General features: G+C 36.1%; 1 protein-coding gene across 5 annotated transcripts in view; it reads left to right on the forward strand.

Annotated features, from left to right (window-relative positions):
• MIB1 (MIB E3 ubiquitin protein ligase 1) overlaps positions 1-14,595 on the forward strand; it is an 80,656-nt gene that overhangs the window by 11,805 nt on the left and 54,256 nt on the right. For all 5 annotated transcript variants that reach the window (XM_069779140.1, XM_069779141.1, XM_069779142.1 and 2 more), the window contains exons 3-5: positions 2,101-2,230; positions 4,044-4,148; positions 11,767-11,833. In XM_069779140.1, the coding sequence (XP_069635241.1) occupies positions 2,101-2,230; positions 4,044-4,148; positions 11,767-11,833 (302 nt within the window). The remainder of the gene's footprint in view (positions 1-2,100; positions 2,231-4,043; positions 4,149-11,766; positions 11,834-14,595) is intronic.

Consider the following 14,595-nt stretch of genomic DNA (forward strand, 5'->3'; position numbering starts at 1 on the left):
ATGATTTATCTACTAGTTAAGTGAGAACAGTGGTATTTGCCTGTTACTAAATACTCTGAGAGCTACAGTAAAGCGTTGTGTAAAGGCCACATGCTGTGGTATCACCTCTGTGATTTCTCCAGAATGTTCTTTCATCAAATCAAAAATTGGAAGCTTTTTTTGTTAGATATGATACTCTGTTAAATGCAACGTGTGTAAGACAACATTTATTTCCTCCTCTTGGAGAAGTAAGGTTTACAAATGCGTTGTAATTCAGTGATGTGCCCTCATCAGTGCTTTTACAGTTAGGGGAAGTGGTTGGAGCACACAAACCAAGTTCTCGTATTGTCTTGTAGGGACTGGGTTTATTTTCTCAAATGTTTGCCTTGAAGTTTAGCTATGGCTCAAATGCTCAGATCAGTGGCTTAATCAAAAAGTAACTTCTGTTTTCTTGAGATTCATGCCAGCAGATCTAGGTACCAAATAGATATCATGAGCTTAGTGTAATGTGTAATGCAGAACAAGATTTACAAGTTGGATGCAAGAGTAGAAAGTGCTGGCTTAGTGTAATTAATAGAGAATAGCTAACAAAATACAAATCTGTTTTTCTATTTATTTCTTTTTAAAAAATCTCATTGCTTCTGAGAATGCTTGCCAGACTTTTTTTCTTCTATATTTTTTTTTAGCTGAAGTTTCCTTTGTAGTTTCAAGTGGTCTGTTATGGTGTATAAAGCATAAGTCTTATTTTTGGAGATAGATTGTACACAATGTATAGAATTGCAGGAACTGTCTTGCATCTTGTCACTTTCTCCCTATCTTTGTTTACTCCCATTGAGCTCTGTTTTGCAACTCTTATCTAGAAGGCAGCTTCGTGTGCCAAGGAGCTGTTTCTATTGGGTCAAGCTTAGCTGAGAAAAATTGATTAAAGTTAACTGTTTGAGGGAGGAGAAAAAGGCAAACCAGTGGTATTGAATTTGAGGGATATCTCATAGGAAAAATAGCAAGAAGCATCTAAGAACGTTTGGATGAAGGAAAGCATAAGGTCTACCTATCTTATTCTTGAGTCTGGGATGTCATATGGGCAGCATACCAAAGTAATGTATGCTGGTTTTGTCTCAGTTTTGTAGGTGTTGAGAACTTTCTAAAATGCTGCTATAAACAACATATCTTTGTGTTTTATATCACTCTTTTATATTAATTGGATAAAAATGGCTAATTATGTTCATGTGCTCTTTGCATTGATTCTAACAGTTTAACTTTTTCCTTGTCTGCCATCTGCTGGATGTTAAAAGTTTAGCAGGAGGGTGATACACTTCCTCAAGAGGTCAGGAAACATTCAGAATTTCAGCTGAAAAATACTTTTGTCTGGTAACATTTTCCTGGCATGAAGTAAGAAACCTGGTTGCATGCAAACTAGTGGCTTTTGAGATGACTAAAAAGGCAGGAAAATGTTTTTCTCTTTGTTTCTATTTGTAAGTTAAATACTTGTGAACTGTTCTGTTTGGGCTTATCTACTTTAGTTCTGTTGAAGTCGGAGGGAAAGAAGAGGTTTGCTTTAGAAAAATAACATATTATGACTGAAAAAATGGATGCTGATATATTGACTTAAATTTGCCAAGATATGCTATAAGAAGTATGTAGAAAATAAACAGACGTGGAGGGGAAAGAGATGTAGCTCTTACTTAATAGCATAATTCTGAATAAAAATGGCAGGGCAATTGCAGGGCAATAATATTGGCCTAGGGTGCATCTAAGAGAAACAGAAATGTGTTGCTTATATGACTCTCTCTGTTTCTTTAATGATTTCAATAATAGTACAGATCTATATGTAAGTGGTTACAAGATTATTGCTGGTAGTAGGAACTTTGGAGAAGAATTATCATTAGAATTAAACACTAATTATGAACATACAATAAAGCAGACTTAGGAAGATCATGGTTTTTTATCTTGTGGGCTGCTGTTCAAGTTGAGAATTGAATGGATGCGATTCATGGACTGAAATCTGTGTTTGTGGGGTTATTTTTGTTTCAAGATGCTATCCTTCCTTCCCATCCCCAAAGATTAATTTTGGACTTTCTTTATTATCTTGACATTTGTGGGTTCTTCTCTTAATAACTTCAGGGTATTGTTGGAGTCTCGCCGTAAATCAAAGAAAATTACAGCAAGAGGAATCTTTGCAGGTGCCAGGGTGGTGCGAGGAGTTGACTGGCAATGGGAAGATCAGGATGGTGGCAACGGGCGTAGAGGAAAGGTAAAAATAAAACTGGTTTAAATAAGAAGATGCATTTCTGCGTGCTCATGTAATGGCCTCATTGGCCTTTCTAATTTTAGTGTAAAGATATCATCATAAAAGTTACTATTTTAATTTGCTGGATGTTTTTTAATCTTATTCTGTAATGCTCAACCATTTAGAAGGAGGAAGGGATGTATACTGTGACCAGTTCTTTTAAATGTAAATTTGCATTTTTACAATACCAGCAAAAATTTCTAAAACTACTGAATTTTTGTCTTGGTTGTTTTGTTTAAGGCTGGCTTGTAACGGCATTGAGATCTTGGGCATATTTTGACATTACTAGAGAGCTGATATAAAAACAGAGCTCTCAAGAATAGCCCTTTCTGGTCATCACTGTATTCTGTAGTCTTATTGCTTGTGGGTCAGCACATTTGTGTATCTCTTGCTCTTGGTTTTCAGTGCTTGCATTCTGGATTTTTGTTTTTCACCTAATAATTTCAGGGACTTCTCCAGTTTAAAATAAAAAATTTTGCAAGTGTGGGATGTGGATATTATATTGCTGGCTTGGGACATTATATGAGTGTTTTTGATATAGTTGTATTAAAAAACTATTTGGATTTATTGAAAATTGCATGGAATGATATGTTGCTATCATAACCTTTGCAAATTTTTCCATTTGCAACTTACATTTACCTTCAGAACTAACAAAGGTTTGTTATAAGTATGAACATACAACAGGGAATGTGAAATATACTATGACTTCTATCACCAAATATGAGATGTTCTAGAAGGAGAATTGCATGCCCTTCTATCTTGGTGAACTGGTGTTTTTTTGTTGCATTTATTTTTAGCACACTTAAGCAGCATTTAAAAGAAAGCGAAAACTTCCTGAATAAGATATTTAGCCTATTTTATATCCTAGACATTTATGGAAGCTTTAGGACTTTGGGGGATTTCATTTTGGATTTTATTGAGAGGAAATAATGAATTAAATCTCTTAAAGCAAGGGATATTCAGAAGCAGCTTTTTTCCTCTTGATTATTTACCCCTTGCTGTGAATTTGGCAAGATATTTTGAAATCTCTGAAAGTTTGCAAAATAAGAGTCTTATCCTGCATTGTCTGTTTTATGTACTAAACTTGAATTAGTGGGATTATTTGCAAGCTGAAAATATGTATAGATGAATATAAATGCTCTCAATGAGGAAAAGCAGATGGTACATAGCAGAAACAGCTTTTATATAAATACAAATAAAAATTAAGATAAATTCTGGAAATTGATGTTTTTTTTTTTAATAATGGAAGTGTTTTCAGAATGTGGTGCATAGCCTCATGATTTCAGAAATGTCAGAGAAGGTCCTTTTCACTTCTTTTGTACTGTTGTTAAACAGATTGGCTCTGGAAATAAAACTTTGTCTCCTAACGTAGTGCACTGCCACCAGGCCAATGCAAGTTAAACCAGACAAATTGAAGCAATTAAAATAGTTTTCATCCTGTTTTTTCTTAGTTAAATGCTGCTTCTAGTAAGAACATGTCAAAGTATCATAAATAAAGTTTTACAGTTCAGATTTTGTTCTCTACTTACATAGTTAGATCACCTACCAGATATACAAAAGAAAAATAGGCCTACAAAGTATATATTCAGGCTGCCATCTTAAGACACCTAGAGAACACTTGTGTCATACAGAAAACAACTTCAGAATAAATTTTATTAAATGCAGTAAAACTGCTGTATCCTGAATTATTCGAAAGCAATGAATGAGGGTTTAATTTCAAATTGTGCTTCTAAGTCTTTGTTCTAGAAACAATTTTCTTATTTTTAAAAATGAATAGGTAACTGAAATCCAAGATTGGAGTGCATCGAGTCCACATAGTGCAGCATATGTTCTTTGGGACAATGGTGCTAAAAACCTTTACAGAGTTGGCTTTGAGGGCATGGTAAGTATAAAAGAACACAAAGGGTAAAATGCATGGTGGGGGAAGGGTAGTCAGAATAACTTGTTGTGCTTTATTATTCTGCTTTTGGAATATCCTTTGTCAGTTTGCATGCTGTTAGTCAGGTCATTGTGAATACAGCTGTATGGATCATGCATATGTATTAGGAAGAAAGCCTGATCTGGGAATTTATAAAACATGTGAATAATTAAAGGGCTGGTTTCTGCCAAAGTATAGTAAATGTTTACATCCCATACATGATTATCTTAGTGTGCTACTATTGTGCTTAAAGTAAAATTCAGAAGAGGAAAAGAAGCTTAGTTACAAACTTTTTAAAGACCCTAGTTCTTTAACTCCTGATGTTTTCAGTTCACTTCGAATTTTGGTGTGATTACTGCAAGATTTGCAGTTCTTAAATTACTGGCAACACTCAGAATCCTCTTGAGAGCAATTTTTTTGTCAATGGAAAGGTGTTGAATTCAGTTACAACCTTAATTTGCTTTAGCACTAAATTTTTCTTTTTCACTTCCTAGCTTCTACAGCTTTAGAGAGAAAATGGGTCAAACTCTAGCCTAAGTGCCTTCTGTTGCTGGGTTTTCTTATCCTAATGTGGGTCAGGGGAAGGTTACTTTGATTATCAACTGCTTATAACATCTTAATTAGCATTTTATTTGCATGATTTTTGTTTGATACTGTGGAGGAAAACCATGTTAACCTAACATTGACATCAGATGTGTATCAGTAATAAAATGTTAAACAATGACTAGTCTACTTTTTTGAAAGTAAAATATTTTGCCTGATAGCCTCACTTGAAATAAAGTTTATTTTTATAATAAAAAATAAATACTACATACCACTGCAGTAAATACGTATTTTAGTGTCAGGTTTAAAAAGACTAAACACCTTTAGTGCAGGTCAGTTTTTCTGATGAGTAAAGATTCTAAAGATAAAATGTAAGTCAGTGTTGAATTAGGTGCTTCATGGTCCCCCCCCAGTTCTAAAGAAAATTCCTTATATACTGGCAAAAGGGAAAGGAATTTATATGTAGTATTATGTTATTGAACCAATGGTTGGTGTCTTCCCCCTTATATTTGATAGTGATGCATGGAAAAGGAAGACAATTACAAAATCTAGATAGGCGGAGATACAGATCAACTGATTTTTTTTTTTGTGTATGTGTTGTGATTTCAGTTACTATGTTAAAATTTGTGGACTGCATAGTAGCAGTGCTGTGGAATCATTAAAGATTCCTTCTGGTCTCAGAAAAAATACATGTAAGAAGTTATATGCTGTTCTGAAATAGTTATTCCCTTAATAATAAAAATATATTTATTATTTGTAAATCAACTATATTCTGTTGCCAAACTATAGCCACATAAAGAAGTGTTAAATATTTGTAGGATACTTGGTTAACTATTGCAACTGTAAATTTCAATGGATAAGTGTGACCCTTCCCACAAGATTTGTACAAATAGAAATATTTGGTCAGTCATTTAATTAACAACAAAAAACTGTTAAAATGTGTGTGAAACTACATATATGCAAATATATTATACATATAGGATAATACATAAATAATATATGTACACACATATGTATAAAAAGGATAATTTGAGGCTCTATATGCAGTGCTTACCTGATTGTAATCAATTCTTACAATAATTTTATGTTTGTTGGATACTTTTATCAAATGCAATTTTCACTTCAGACAGAATGGGTTCTTGAATATCTGTGACAAATAGTCACTTGAATGTAATGTTAAATTTTATAACAAATTAGTTGCTTGCTAAGTGTACAATTCGTTATGATTGTTTACTACTGTTTATGTGCTGTTACGTAAAGCTGACTAATAGACTGCCAGAAAGTTCATGTAAAGTTGGGCCAAACTTGTCTTGGGACTTAGAAATTGGTTAAGAATGTCCAGAGAATGTGGAATCAACAGTACTCAGACTGTGTGCCCATGTAAATACAGCTGGGAAGAGACCCCTACTTGCAAATGAATAACACTTGACTCAGATGCAAATGGAGCTGATTAAAGAAACACAGCTTATTATTGTAAGTCAGGGTTGCTTGTTTGATAGCTGACAGGCTGCATCTGGTCCTCAAAATTAATCTATCTGGCCTGCCAGCTTTTCCTTGGGAGATATGAGGGTTGGCTGGTGGGGCAGCAGGTGCTGGCTGAAAACTTGCATTTATTTGTGGTCAGATCCCTAGAGGTTTTATTTGAGTTTGCTGTTGCTGTGTTTACATACAGAGTGGTTGAGAGGGGTGCATCTTGCATTTCTTTGTGAAGCCTGGCATTTGAATCTGGGAGTTTCTGCTGCCACAGGCCACAAATTCCCAAACTGAAATCTGTTTTTATGATGCTGTTAGGTTGAATAACATGTTTGCTACGTCCATAGTAGGAATAAAGTACTGTTGGCTAATTATGGTTATTGACAGTGCTTGCATTTCATATGTATTTGGATTCTGGAGCCAGACTGAGATGTTAACCACATTACCTGCTTTTAGAAATGTGTGAACATAGCCTTTTGCAATAAAAAGATACACTATGTGGAATTAGAGAGTTAATGAGAAGTTTGTGATTTAGTTTTTTGGACTTGTTTCTGTTTTTTATTTCTTCATATCACACAGCTGAGGATGTAAAGCTGGTAACTTCCATTGGTTTTCAATAAGCATTATATTCTACTACTTATTAATAGAATTATTTTACTATAAAAAAGAAAATAGTTCCATCAGCAGGAGTGCCCTAAATCAATTTCATTATTTAGGAATTGGTTTTGTGCTGCTGAAATTCTTTGCTCTGTACCACTTGCCTTTTTTGCTGTGATTAACCTTCTCTTCTTGTTTTTCATTATGGAGGATCTTGCTTTAATCTGTGTAGGCTCTGAAAGAAGTAACTGTAGTCATCATCTATCACTGTTACAGTAATCTGTAAGCCGTTTGTGTATTTTTTTTTTCCCATGAATTCTGAATAGTTGAGTGTATAAGGGAAATTGAGAAGATTCCTTGCCTTTGTGTTTTTGACATTACTTTAAACTTTCTTATCCTGATTGGTACCTGAAGTCTGTTCACCAATGTTTATTTGGATTACTCTTAAAGATAATCCTTGAAATTACTCTAGAGAACTTTAAGAATGACTTAATAACACTTTTTAAAAAAAAAAATAAAAACAAGGTAAATGTCTTCACATACTTGGCATTGGGGGTATTATAAAATATATAGAAATACGCTTTCTCCTGCAGTTACAACTGTCAGATCTGTAATGTAAGTCAAATCTTCAACTCTCTAATACTTTATTTTGTCCGCAGTATGTTCGAAATGAGGGGTTTAGGAAGCAGCAATAAGAATTTTCATTATTTTGTTCGTTTTAGTGTCCTTTTGTTGCTTCTAGGTGCTGATCAAAACTGATCTAAAACACAGAAACATGAATTTTGGCCACCTTTACGCATGCAGCATGTGTGTTTTATTACATTACAGTGTAGCCAAAGTTAGGTGATTAATTGTTTGGAATCCAGAGAGGAAGGAGATATTCATACCTTGTGCATTTATGTGCATTTGTCAGCAGACTTTGTTTTGCTTCTAGTTTATGTAGTCGTACTTCTCTACATTCCTCCTGTAGCTTCGACCAAGCCAAGTTTTTCATCTCTCCATAACTGAGTTGCTTAGAAACATATTTCCGTTAAGCAGAAATGTACTTACTGATCCTTTTCCAATTTTGTTATTTACGGTATTAACCTACAAGGAAGACTTTAAAATGATCCTCCTTAAAAAAAAAGAAAAAGTTATACATGGAAAGTTTTATATCTCACACATCTTTGTCATTTCAGTCACTTTCTCTACCATCTTTTGCTTTCACTTTTCTCAGCTTCTTGAAACTGAAAATGATTTGAGTTCGTTAAATTTGAAATACAGCATTTCTTATAAACCTTTAGCTAAAACTTACGGATTTATCCAGTCCCTTGTTGCCTTAATCAGGTGACAAAGCAGCATGCACTGGGCTTTTGCCATTTGCCCTGTTGTGAGTTTAAAGACTTAAAATGACTTTTAAGGGGGGTATCCATTGGTACCTCAAACACCTGCAGCTGTGGCACCATTCCTGCTCATGCATCTGTAAGATCAGTATTAATTTCTCTCCTGGTGTTTGCTGCTAGCGTTGGATGCTATTTCAGTGCATCTGGATCAAACATTCTTCTTTTTCTTAGCAACACACCTAGTTTTCTTATCAAGTCTGTAGACTCCCTTTGCTGATTTTGATGGATGGCATTCCATATTGATAGGAATAACTTAATAGTTATTCCAGTAGGCAGCTGCTCCTTTGGTATGGTTTTTCTCTTCAAGGTCAGGGATGATGGTGCTTTTAGACCAATCTGCCAACACTGCTGACCTTGCTGTAATGTATGTTTTTTCATTCTCTGAAGTTACGATGACAAAACTGCTGCTGTTTTTTCAATGGTGTAAGTGGATGGTAAGTCAAAGTAAACAGTTATGTTTTCTGTATTTCCCATTTGGCTGAGCAGATCATGACCTTTATGTAATCCAGTCTTATACAGCTGGAATGCAGAGGTTTTCGGCAAGTCAGAAGGTAGACGTTAGAAGACCGAAGTTCTTCACTGTAGGCAAAAAACCCCACTGCTCATGTGCATTAGCTGTTACTACTGTTCTGAAAGTCCTGTTGTGCAAGGTTTTGTGCTCATGCTGTTCCTTCAGTTTTCATTATAATAATTCCCTGCTTAACTGGGGCTTCCACCTCTTCTCTAACTATAGATAAATCCCACAAAATCTGTAGCTTGTTTTTCTGTTTCTTGAAAGAATCCTATTCAGGGTTCATTGAATGATTTGTCCATCAAGTTGGTGTATAAAAGCTGATGTTTTGTTTTCATCTTTGCATGTTTGTCTCTACCATGTATTTACACCCAACCTCACAGTTGTTACTTCTTTTTCTGCACATGGTGTCAGCGTGAGTCTGAAACTTGTGTTTTAATGTTCCTTGTGTTTTGGTACAGTCCTTTTTGCACTTGTGTGTCTCATCTCCAAACAATCTGCTATTTCAATCCATTTACAAGACCCAGGGAGACTCATAGAACTTGTAAAAATCCTGGTAGGGTTCTCTGAAGTGTGGTACAGCAGAGCTGCCAGCAGCAATGCACTGTCAGCCTGGTGTGGCTGGGCTTCGGGTGTGTTTGTGCTCCATCCTCTCTAGAGGGGCCTCTTGCCACCCAATCTCCAGGGGAGGATGGCCAGGAGCTTAACACCACCCCTGATTTTTTACTTAAACTACTTGGGCAGAAGAAAGCTTGTTTTCCTTTTCTGATAACTATAGTAGCTGAGTGCTAGAAGTAGAATTATAGTAGAATTATAGTGTCAGGTTTTTCTTCTCCAAAAGCTTACCTTACCCAGCTTTTGTGGTACCAAAGTACAACTAAGTACAGTTTCCTATCGTAAAATTCCAGGATCTTTTTTGGGTTTGGCTATGTTTTTTAAGATATTTGCAGGCCCTTATCATGTTGATGTTACTTTTCTTAGTATTGCTGTTTGCAAAGTTGCTGAAGGAACTCTTTGCTGTATATACAATATATACGAGTTAGGTTCGTTCTGTCAGTGCCTCATCTTTCTGTGTGTTTTGGGTCCTCAATTTTTTGGTGAAGGCTTATGTAAAGAAAATAATCATGTTGCCTTGCTTTTCTGTGATACTTAGATCAGACTCTTGTTTTACTCCTTAGCGATCTAACATTGACTTCATCATGTAAGTGAAAGGAAGATGGATATGAAGCTGAGGTTGAACATCAAGCTACCACTTAGTTTTACAACCAAGCATATCATTATAACCCAGAAATAAACTATGCACAGGGCACAGTACAGGCAGGGTAAAAAGCGAGTGCAGATTTGTAGGTTTCTGTTGTTGTTTTTTTTTTCCCCTATAAAACTTAAGGTATCTTAACCTGCTTCCTAATAATTTCTGCTGCAAGATAGTAATTACCCTTTTACTGAATATTTTATTTCTTCTGCTAGCTTTTCGCCATCAGTCTGCTCTGTATGTTAACACTTGCTGTAACGCAAGGAATCTTTCACCCAGATTTTGCCTGGCTGGGAGGAGAACCACTTAGGACCCTCTTGCGCTCTTTTCTTAATGCTCTGAAGAGTGTGAAAACAGCTCTTGTATGTATACTCCTGTACAGACAGCTGGTTGTTGCATAACACGAAGAGTTTGCATTCAGTGGGTGAGACCAAGTGCTCCCGGGCACATTAAATCTCTGTTGGTCTGGGGGAATGAATGTGCTTGCCATCTGGGATGGTCAGCACAGCCCCTTTGTCTCTGGCTGAATTAAAGCAAGCACCTGCCCATCGGGTGGCAGCATTTTGTCGCCAGCCTGCTGCTGCTGCTGGGCTGAGCAAACTCTGATTTCTCATAGGATTTGAAGAGTGGCTAAATCTCATTATTTTCATCTGGCTGTTTTCATCACTTTTTGAAAAGGTGGTGGTATATTCTTCATAGATCAGGATATATGCTGAATTTTGTATTGCTTCTGGCTGCTTAGCAGTTACAGGTCTCTGAGGGTAGTATTGCATTCATCAGTGCCTTGATAATTTGGAAGACTTAAGAGTTTTCATTTTAATCCTTTTGCAGGAGCACACTCTGTCAATAAATCTGGGGTTGGGAAAATTAGTTGTTAAAGTATTTCTTTTAGTTCTGGTTGATGATGTCATAACCACCACCTGTCCTTTATTTCCTCCCTCATCCCACAGAATATTCTGACACATTTTGCAAACAGTTTCCTATCTCCTTCCCAACTCATCGTGAACACAAAATGTCCTTTGTTTAGTGGGAATTGTTCCATAAGGAGCAATGGCAGATGGTAGCCATTTGGCTTTAAGGGTTACACAGGGGAAAAAAAACTAAAGGAGAGGAGAATTATAGGGACTCCGCTGGCTTTATGAATAGGAGTTGGTTATCACACTCGAAACTTCTGTTTCTCGGATAATATGAAACAGAGTCTTTTCTGAAGGATGAGCTTTAGAACTTTTCTGTTTAAAAAGATCATGTTTAGCTCAGTATAGTGTTTTTTTTAAAGCAAGTAATATCCTTGTGTTTTGTATATTCTTAACTGGAAATTCTTCATTTTGTAGAATTTGAATGTCAGGTTTTTCTTCTCCAAGGTAAACATGTATCTGTCAAAAAGGGTTGGGAAGAGGGAACAGCACTGGCAGGCATTAAGTGATTTGTACAGGAAAGGCTGTGGCCTCGAGCACTGTCTTCAGTTCTATTTTTTTGTTTGTTTCCTTGTGTTCACAGACTTTTTTTAAAAGGAAGGATAACTTTATAAAGCAATGCAAAGGAGCTTTGTGTTATTTTAATACCTCTCCTTGAGTTAAAAATGTCTCATCCTTTATAGCCCTTTATATTGGTAAAGGTTATTAAAATCTTGAGAATGTCAAGGCTGATAGATTGGAAAGTATTTGAGGTTATATACTTCAGTAATAAACTCATGGGGTATGTTTTTTGTACACATAATTTTAAGCCTTTCTTAATTGAGTATATTTCAGTTCTAGTTTCACTGACTTATGTTAACCTGGAGACTCAGTCAGTGAGGACTAAAGTTGTCTCAATCTCTCTCCGTAGTCTGACCTGAAATGTGTCCAAGATGCAAAAGGAGGCTCTTTCTACAGGGACCATTGTCCTGTGTTAGGTGAGTTGAAGATAAAGTAAATCTATCTTGATGTGTGTTAATTATACTTAGTCTGGATTTCTCTTCCTTTTTAAATCTTATCTGAAAGGACTGTCCTTACTAGTGAAATGTAAGTGCTAGCATTTCTATGGTAGCATTTTTATGCATTAATAATAGATGGTAACACTTTTCTAAATGTATTTGGTATCAGTGTGCCAAGTGAATGGCAAGGGAGCTGTTAAGTGTTGACTAAGCAGTAAATTGAGTCATATGTCTTGTGTACTGTATTTCTAAAGAGCCAAACATAGCTGTGCATTCTTGTAAGACTGTCTTAAATACTCAGAGATGTTCAGTGAAGTAGTATGTACATGACCATAAACAGGAGTCATTTGAACATATAACTTAACCTGTTACTTTATACTAATACTAGTATATATTGTGAAATCTTGGTTGAGGTTTTCCATATTAGCTATTACACTGACTTATTCCTCTAGTGTCATAGCTGGGCTGTAGACATGTGCAGAGTATAAAAAAAAATTGCCAGGTGTTTTGGTTTTTGAAATATGGGCAAATTTTTTCTTAATTATTAATGTGTATTTCCTTGGGAAAACACCTGGTCATAAAACTGGACACTACAGAAAATTTTGCTTTTCTTCTGAGTTTCTTATTATACTTAAATGCGTAAAAAAACTTAGCTGATAATACTGGCTTTTCTAAAGTGATGAGAATTCTCTGTTTACTAGTCTTAATCTAATTCCTTGCACAAGTACTTGAAGTATGACCTGCAAGCACTATTGTTTTATTGACAGCATTGGTGAAAAGGTGAAAACAGTAAAGGTCTGTTTTGTTTAGAAAAAACCCAGTTGTTCAAGAAGTCACTTAGCTATTTATTGTCAAGTAAATGAATTGTTTGAAAGTAAAAAGCCAAGGCACTCTGATCGTTGTATCTTGCTTCTGTACTTAAAATTAATTTTGTCATTTTAGTCTGACATGAATAAAAATAGAAGAGTAGTAATAGGGTGTTACTGGTTCTTTATTACAGAGGTAAGCTTAGGTTCTTACGCATGCCCTCTATTTATTTTGGTTCTTGCTTTAAAAGCATAGGTCTTTGTTTTCTGCATGTAGCTTTTAGGGTGATATCATATTTAAATGCATGAATATTAATCACTAAAGATAGTAGGATACTATTCTTTGTTAAATTCTTCCCCTTCCACTATATTAAGTTGCTCTTAAAGGATAGTGATGAACTCAGTTCATCATTCTTGCCACATTATGCTCCGTCTTCTCAGTCTTACTCTTTGTTATAACATCTGTCGCTTTTATTTGCCTTCTGAACGTAGTTCACAGATACATTCATGCTGTGAATTTAAATGTATGCTTGCATTAAAAACTAGAAAGTTATTTTTGAAGCTTTGTGATATTTGAAATAGAGTGAGAATAATACTCCAGCAGGGGCCTAATTAATAATGGAGTAGTATGTAGTTGGGGCAAAATACTGAGACTGATTTTGTTCAGTACCACATTGGTGACCTTGATGATGAGACGGAATACAATCCCAGGCAATTTGCAGGTGATAGCAAGTTGGCAAAGGGGTGTGGTTGAAAGTAGAGCTTTATTCAGAAGAGCCTCAAGGAAGTGAAGAATTTGGTGAATGGAGACCTCGTGGAGTTCAACCAGAAGTGCAGTTTTGTACTCTGGTTGAAATAAGCCTATGTACCAGGAATTCCCAGACTTGGAATTGTGAATGCCTGAGCGAGGCTCCTTGCTGAGGAAGACCTGGGTGTTACACTGAATGCCAAATTGAATGAGACAGCAGTGTGGCGTCATTGCAAATAAGGCAGATTTCATAGTTGGGTATATGAGGAGGATGGTAGGCAACAGAATAGGAAAAGTTATTATTCCTCTTTTGTCAATGGTGATGAAGTTGTGCCTAGAATTCTATGTCCTGTTTGTGTCACAGTCTGTCCATCTCCTCTTCCCTGCCCTCCCAGTTTTGAGAAAATGTAAAGGGTCTGATGGTGGCCTGCTAAAGTGATTAAGAGACTGAGAGGATGTGATTTGCAAGGAGGAGGAGCTGGGCTTTTTATTCTGGTAAGGAGGAGGTTAATGGGTAATTGACTAGCCACCTACAACCACTTGAAGGGTGATTGAAAGGGATGGCACCAAAATTTCAGTAGTGGCAAATGTCATAAAAACAAATAGTGGTGGCCTTAAGGTGACTCAGGAGGTTCAGATCAGATATTGAAGAAATTTTCTTTTAACACCTACAGCTCTATATTGCAGTACTGGAAAAAGTTATTGAAGAGGTTGTGGAACCTCAGTCCTTGAGGGCTTTCAGTACTCAGATAAGCAAAGCCACAGCTGACATCAGCTGGTTGTTAGTTTGGCTTTGTGTGGGATATCAGACCAGATGACCTCTAGAGATCCTTTCTTCCAACTAATGCTTCTATAATTCTTTTCTGGTTTATAGCTCTTCCTTTCTTAGATTTCCCTATCTCATCAGGGCTGTCTCTGGGATGTTTGCTGTCTTAAGTTTTCTGTCTGGTGAGGTCCATATCAGTAGCTTTTCTGAAGAATTCATTGTTAACTTTGTCCTCAGCAGAAGTGGCTGTTCTCCATGTTATGTGTGTTTTGCTGTGAAGGGTGCACACTTAAAATACCGTTCCATCTATAGGTTCTTTAAACTAAGACCAGGACAGAAAGAAGTCACTAAGTGGTCACAGAAGTTAAAGTCCGTTGAACACAAGCATTTATTCATAGCTGTGTTTTCTTTCTCAGCAGTT

The sequence above is a fragment of the Haliaeetus albicilla genome, chromosome 3, assembly GCF_947461875.1.
Source record: "Haliaeetus albicilla chromosome 3, bHalAlb1.1, whole genome shotgun sequence".
NCBI classification, from domain to species: domain Eukaryota; kingdom Metazoa; phylum Chordata; class Aves; order Accipitriformes; family Accipitridae; genus Haliaeetus; species Haliaeetus albicilla.